The following is a 7878-nucleotide window of genomic DNA, read 5'->3' as shown; positions in this document are numbered from 1 at the left end:
CATTACAATAAAAAAATGACATTTATGCCCTTCCAAAAAAACCACTTGTCTTTGAGTTAAGGGTATTATTATATTTTCATATGGTGCATTAGTCATTAGAAGATTATTTTAGATATAGTAATGTTTTTCATTTTTTTGGCATAATGACATTACCTAACCACCAAAAAGAAGAAGAAGAAGATAAAACTAGTTTTCATTTATTTATATACAATAAATTGATAGATATGTCATTGGGTCAAAAAAATAATGGCAATGGGTCAAGGGTCTTTAGGTCTTTTTATGAAGTTTTTTTTTTGTAATTATCGACATAATCAAGGATATTACCTTTATTAAATATTATTTTAGTTTAAAAATTTATTGGAGTGTGCATAACATGCGAGAAAGCGTAAAAAGCTCCCACGCATTTTGGGTGGTGTATTCTTATGGCAGAAAATGTCCTCTTAGCATGTCATTTGATTCATCACCACATCCTCTATCTTTAATCTTTAGGGAGGTGCATGTCGGTGTGGGTTAGCTAGTTTCTTGTTGACTAACCTTTCTTTTCTTTTATTTTTTTTATTCTAACTTGAAAACATAGGATGGTGGACATTTACTATTGGTTTTTTAGATTTAATCTTTTTTCTTTTGATTTTATATTTTTATCCTTGAGCCTTTATTAAAGTTTATTTATTTTCAATTTAATTCTTTAATCCTAATTTATCATATATCGTATTTTTCAATTTGATCTTTCTTTTTTTTATTTCTATTTTTTTCCTTAGTCCTTTTTGTTAAAGTTTTGAGGGTTTTCAATTTTATCCTTCAATTCATGTTTATGGTGTTTTATTTTTCTAATTTGATCCTCATTCTTTTTATTTTTTATTGATTTTTTTCATTTCAATTCAAACCCTAATCAAAATTTATTCTTGCCCTCTAATTTATTTTTTATTTCAATTTTCACCCTCATTGTTTTAATATATATATATATATATATATATCCTTTCATGTAATTGATTTCCCCCCTATATATATATATATATATATATCCTTTCATGTAATTGATTTCTCCCCTATTTTCGTCCTTTGATATTTGATTTTCTTAGGATTAGATTTCTTAGTTTTTCTATGTATGATGCTTCAAGTCTAATGACCCGGTGATGCAATTCAAATAAGGTCAAATTCGAATTTTAAAGTAAACTTTTTTATTGTCTCAATTTACGATATTGAGCATAACTTCAAATTACATTGTTTAATTGAGCTGAAACTTTACTAGAATATTCTATAGTTATGTTTTTATGGTGGGGTAAAATTTCAAGTGAATCAAAGATTCAGAATGACTTGCAATATAGGTTAGAATAAGCAATATAAATTTTGTTATTTATTTTCTTTTGACTTGTGAACTTTTTATTTGACAATGATCCTTTTCTTACAAAGATGTAGGAGCTTATTTTGAAAACTTTCTAGTTCCTTAATGATCTATAAAGAGTTGAAATATAATTTTTAAATATGATAAGGATTCATTAATATTTTAGAATCCTTTTCTTATAAGAATTTCTTATTCATTTTAGGTATACAAGGAAAGAAAGGTTTGTGATATTTAATGACAAATTAGTTATTTTTATTATTTTATTTCATGTTTAGGCATAGTTGATACTTTGTTTTCAACTAGAATCTAAGACTTATTCGGATTAGGTTATGAGCTTTTTAGTTTAAGTTTTTTGGGTCAATTTTGTAAGTGGGTTAAATCAGTCCACTACGGTAAATCCATTAGGGTTAATTTTTCAAGAACTTTTTGAACTCGTGTAACCTAAATATTTTTGGCAGCTATTGATGAATATTATTGATGAATTTTTTAGTTTTAACATGTAAGAGTAATTATTGCATTTTTTTATTGAAGATTAACTGGTTTTGTAGCGTCATTCTACTTCATTCCAATAGTGTAAATTCTTTAGAACAAGTTTTCATTGTGTCATAATTTTATCAGATCTATTTCGACTTTCCAGGAACAAATCTCAATTTTAATTGCAGGTTATATAACCATGTAATCATGAGGTTCGCATCACCTGGTTTGTGGCGTCATTTTTTTCTAATTTTGTGTATTTATTATCGTTGTTAATTTTGTTATTGTCTTATTAAAAAAAAGTTAACTTATCAAACCTGACAAAAACTATAACTTAATTCATTTGTTTTTTTTTTTAGTTTTTTTAAACAGAAATTTGGTACCTAGACATTGTTTTTTATGCATATATAAATGTAAACCCGGAGCATAGAGCATTATATATCCAATAGTATATAATATGGGAGCAATTCAAAACTATTCCTCCAAAAAAAAAATGATCTCTCATGTCAGATGAAAGGTGAGACCAATTTTCTTTATTAATGAAATGAATTAAGATAGGACGACCGATATAAAAGAGGATAATGTTTAAACATGCATACAATGAATTTTATGTATTGATGGTTGTGGTCACATTTTTTGGCTAAAACTTATTCATCATGTCATCTTCTGAACCACTTCATGTTCGTTTGGCATTGGTGTTAGTTGCTTAAAAATTGATATTAACGGGAAAAAAAAGAAAATAATCACTCTTACTGTTTTAGAAAGTTGCAAATTTTTAAATTGCCCCTTCCACGCCACGGGTTATGAATAGGTTGGAGTAAATGCAAAAAATTGATAATGTTTTTTTAATTTGTTATTGTTTTATTCAATATATATATATATATAATTATATATATATATATATAATTCATTTTAAGCTCTCACGAAAGCCAAATTATTTTTTTAATAAAGTAAGGAAGAATACATCTTTTACATTAAAAAGATATATATATTTTTTATTTTAAGAAATTAAAAGAGAAGAGAGATTGTCATCTTCTTTTTTTTTTGTCACTATTTATTGGTGTCTTTTTACAATTTTTTCCCTCCAAAGTTTGACAAAATTTGTTTCTTCATCTTTTTAATTTGATATATTTTTTATTTATTTTAGTCCCTTTAGTGTAACACCTTTTTATTTTCATTTAAAATTTTATTTTTTTACTTTTTAGATTTGAGAAAGAGAAAGACTCATAGAGGAACAACGAACAAGATAAAAAATTATTGATATGCCATATTAAATTAAAAAAACTATTTCTAATATTTAGGTTTTGTTTGATGAGATGAGTTTTATTAACGTGTTATTTATCTTTTTATATTATAAGAAAAAATAAATCATGTTTGAGAAATAAAAAAAATTATTTGATTTTGTGTTTTTTTGTTTTATGGTTTTTTTGAGTTGATAGATTAATTTATTAAGTTTATAATGGGGTTTGTTAGGTATTTTTATATGCAAATATGTTAAAAAATAACTTCTTAAATGAAAAAACTCAAGCTTAACTTTTTGACCACCTCTTTAACGGTTAGAATTAAATTAGATAATGCATTATTTGATTTTGTTTTGAAAAATATGTTAGTATTTTTTATACCAGTCTTCTGCGTTGGTCTCACATACTTATTTTAAATTTACCTTATTTATATGAGCCTCGTGCATTAACCTATTAAAATTTATTAAAATATTTATAGTGACTATAAATATTTTTTTTAATGTGTTAGAAATTAATTTTTCATTTCACTTGTGATAAAACATAAGTTAATTGCATATTTTAATGGTGATTTTTCTTTTAAAATTTTTGGTCCTTTATTTTTTTTACTTTAATTATATATTTTTTTTTATTTCATTCTTTAAATATTGTGTTAATTAGAAATTAAGATTGATAATTTATTTTTATTTATTTTGTATTAGGTTATATATATATATAATAAATAAAAGTAAATTAAAATTGATACTTGATTATGTTAAAAAATATCAATTTTATTTTTAAAAAAACTTAAAATAAGGAAGCCAGAATTAAAAGCGAATGAAAAATACACCTTATTTTTTACCCAACATTGTTTCTTCAACATTGTTTTTGAGGAGAAATGCCTTATAACTTTTTTGAAAAATTCTATTTTGATCATTTCAGTTTGAAAATTATTTTATTTTAATTTAAAATTTTATTTTGTTCATGTATAATTTAATTGGTTAGCGATAAGAAATATAAAGTCATCAAAAAAATAAAAAACAAGAGAAAAAGCCATTTATATTTTTGCAGCAAAAACTTGTTGGTGTCCATGGGTTTTATTCACAAAAATAAGTTCATTGATGTACTTTTTATCATTCATTTCACATAGAAAAGTGGATCGGGAATGAGAAAGAATAGTTTTTAAGTGTAATATTATATTTTTAGATCAATTTAGATATGTCTTGAGTTAAATAATTCATTTATTAATGTTTTAAAAATGTAATTTTAAGTGTTTCCATATTAAAATAGATTGGAAAATAGTTTTTGGGTTAAAAAGTCTCCCACCTAATTTCTTAACAACCTCTCTAACAAAGATTATATATATTTACAATTTAGTTTTTAATTAACATTAATAATTATATGTTAGTATTTATAAATACATATAACCCTTAAACTATTTTATAAAATATATGCTTAGACTTTTTTGTTCTTTTCTCTCAATTTTTTCTTTATTCGAGATGCAAGGGAGCGCTAGCTTACTTAAAAAAGTGAAAAAATGGACGCACAAAATAAAGTGAACATGCGTGCATGATCATGTGTATCAGATCTTCTCCATCTTTTATCACAAGATCGAGAATAAAGCAAATTGTCTCCCAAAATCTCATGCCCATGATTCAAAGGCACAAAACCCGAGACGAAAAAAATAAAAAAATAAAAAAAAAAGACACAATCCAACGATCAATACCATCAATCTCACAGGCCAACCTGATTCTTTACTACACACAAACCTAAGACCTCATTCCCATCTTCACTTTCTTGCACTCTCATCTCAGGTCATATCTATCACCCATCCAATCTTAATCCATCCTTCTTATCTCTCCCTCTCTTTTATCTCTCCTTAAAAATCGAAGCTTTGATCTCCCCTCTCTCTCTCTTCTTCCTCCTTGAATCTCTCCTCTTTGTGGAGGGGTCTTCGTGGCAGCTCAGCTCAGGTCTTTCTTTTTCTCTTTTCCTCTCTCATCCCTTTCTCCTGACAAGTTTGTTTTGGAATTCTGTCATGTAATGTTAAAATTTCTAGTGTTAATGTTTTTGTTGGTGATCCATGTGTTTTTTTTTGGCCTGAAGCTCTAACCTTCATAATAATGTGATGTTTTTTTTTTTTTGATGAGCCAGATGATTTTTTGGCCTAATTTTGAAGCTTTGTGGCTTTTTTTTTTTTGTTTCATGTGAAATTTTCCTGATATTGATTTTGTCTATTGTTCGTGTATTTGCAGAGGTTTCGCTTGGTGGTTTGTTGATAAGTGAAAATGAATTATTATGGATATGAGAAAAAGAGCGCCATGATAGGAGGTTGCGAGGAAAGGGAGAGGATGATGGTGGTGATGGAGTCTGTGGTTTGTCCAAAGCCAAGGAGATTGGGACTTTTAAATCCTCCTCTTAATGAACAAATCAGACCTCTAAGATTGCCTGTCAAGTATTTTTTCCCTCTTTGATCCCATAAATTGTACCCTTTTCTTAGGAATTTTTATTTTTTCTATTTTTACTTTGAATAATTTTAATCTCATATCCAGTCACCCTGCGGAGATGGCAGATTCGAAAGCCGGGGCAGAGCTGCTAGACATAATTCTTACTAAGGTTCATCTATTTCTCTTTCGGCAATTTAGTGGCTAATTTCTTGTAAAGTATAATTTGTGACCTTTTTCATTGTTTTGTTTGGTAGCTAAACCTAAAAGCTGGCTGTAAATGGGGTCATCTTTGTAGAGATCCACGTTTGTAATTATTTAAAGCAACATCCAAGAAATTTTGTTCTTCACTGCTGTGTGTTGGAGATAAATTTTGGCTACAAATTTCTAAAGTTATTATTTTCTAGCGACTACCTTTTTTAATGTTTTTGGTTGAGGTCAGCGTGTGCTTCCTGTACTCGAAAGTATCGAAGATCCTTGCATCCTCTTGTTTTTGGCTAATCTTAAATTGTGAAAAGCTGTTATTTGCACCAATTCCTGTTCGAGTTTTCTTTGTATTCACGGTTAGATTTGTTTTAGCTTTCTCACTGGCTATACTTTCTTGAAGCTGATAATGAAGCGTGTGTACATGATTTCCTTTACCAATTGGTGTAGGAGTGGAATTTGCTGCACTCCTAGACTGTTTGTCTGTCCCAAATAAAGAGAATCATATTGCTTTGCATATTTACTGGTAAAAGGGAACTTACTGATCTAAATTATTGCAGGGAGGTTATGGTGGGGACAAACCCGGTTTCCAGGTGGCATCATCACCACCATTTTACTGTGGATCACCACCATGTAGGGTATCAAATCCTGTAATCCAAGATGCTCGATTTGTTAATGAAAAAATAACCCCATTATCTCCTGCGCCACCATCCCCACCACCATCCTCGTCATCTGCACGTAAAGGAGGAGGTTGTGTCCGAATGAAGTTTGGGCACGTGCCAGCTGCAGTAAGGATTGAAGGGTTTGATTGTCTCCGCAGAGATGGGCGAAACTGTAGCATCTCTGCTGTGGCTTGAACATTATTGAATTGGTGAAACCTTCAATGCAGCAAATTTTTGATTATATAAGAGGTGGGGAGAGCTGATGGTAGTGTGTACTTGTACTGCTGGTGTTTTTTTGCGAGTGTATATACAGTGTTGATGGGTGTTCCATGTTGAGGTTGTCAGTGTTCACTCTCATAATATGTACATTGCAATGAAAATCATGAGAGAAAAATGTTTAATTTTCGAAGGAATAAATGGAGATGCAACTGTCTCTCTTTGTATTATTATTATTATTATTATTTCATGAAGAGGGAGAGTTTGTAAGGTTTCCATTATAATATTTATCGGTTTGTCACTCTAATCCAGTCCTTGTTTCTAATTGTATCAAGGAGTCTGGCTGCGATTTGAGAGCGTTATTGAAATCTTTGTTCTTTAAAATTTTGATTTTTTTAAAATTATTTCTTTTTTTTGTCAAGGGAAAAATAATATTTTTTATAAAAATATTATTTTAATATAATTTTGAACTGAAAATTTTTCTTACAAACAATGATAAGGATCGATCTTTGGAATCCCTTCTCTTCAATCTTTTAAGACCCATCATTCATCAAATTATCTTGTTTGAAGGCACAATGGATAAAAATAAAATGCCTGGTCAATGGTTCAATATGGTCTCCTCTAATATTTGGAAGTAAATTTCTCTTTCATGTTTTTGAGGTGGCGATGTTATCCTTAAAATTGAACTTTGCTGGGGGTGTTTGATTTTGAGTTTTAATTTGTTTTTTATTTTTGAAACGGAAAGGAAAACGAACGCAGTATGGCTGGGGTCTACATGGAGATGGTGTGTTGGGATTTGATTGGTTGTGGTGTTGTTTAAAAGATGGGGTCCCTAGAGAAGAGGGCTGCAAAAGTGACTGATAGTGGCTCTGGCCCCAAGTCAGTTGAACAGAACAGGAGGAGCTAAAAGTGATGGATGGGCTGGCGTTGCTCTGGTTAGTGGTTGAAAGGTCAGATCCTGACTATGGTAGGGAGGAGGTTGGGCGTCACCTTTTCTTTGAGTGGGGCTTACAGACAGACAGGCAGCAGCAGAAGCTGCTGACCTCTTTAGCTACATGTGCACACAGTTTTCCTTTCGAGTGATTGGATGGAAATGTTTATTGTAATCCAATCGCTCGAAAGGATATATATATATATATATATCTGAAAGGTTAAGTTTTTATAATATTATTAACTCAACTGAACTTTTTCTTCATATATTACAAAATATAAATTCAATTCATTTATTTATTTTTGTTGGATTCTAGTAGACTGAATATATCATGTTGGACTAAAATTTTTGTGAATATTATAGATATTTATAGGTTAGTTAGGTATAT

At 29.2% G+C, this 7878-nt stretch overlaps 1 protein-coding gene across 1 annotated transcript; it reads left to right on the top strand.

Annotated features, from left to right (window-relative positions):
* Window positions 1-4815: 4815 nt before the first annotated feature.
* Window positions 4816-6866, top strand: LOC105117185 (uncharacterized). Its single transcript, XM_011014761.1, has 4 exons — window positions 4816-5006; window positions 5289-5488; window positions 5586-5649; window positions 6242-6866. Exons 2-4 carry the CDS (start codon window positions 5322-5324, stop codon window positions 6536-6538), a joined length of 528 nt encoding a protein of 175 aa, XP_011013063.1. The 5' UTR covers window positions 4816-5006; window positions 5289-5321; the 3' UTR covers window positions 6539-6866.
* Window positions 6867-7878: the final 1012 nt, after the last annotated feature.

This window comes from Populus euphratica, unplaced genomic scaffold (genome assembly GCF_000495115.2).
Source record: "Populus euphratica unplaced genomic scaffold, PopEup_1.0 scaffold1211.1, whole genome shotgun sequence".
NCBI classification, from domain to species: Eukaryota; Viridiplantae; Streptophyta; class Magnoliopsida; order Malpighiales; family Salicaceae; genus Populus; species Populus euphratica.
This window is presented reverse-complemented; position numbering and strand designations above follow the sequence as displayed.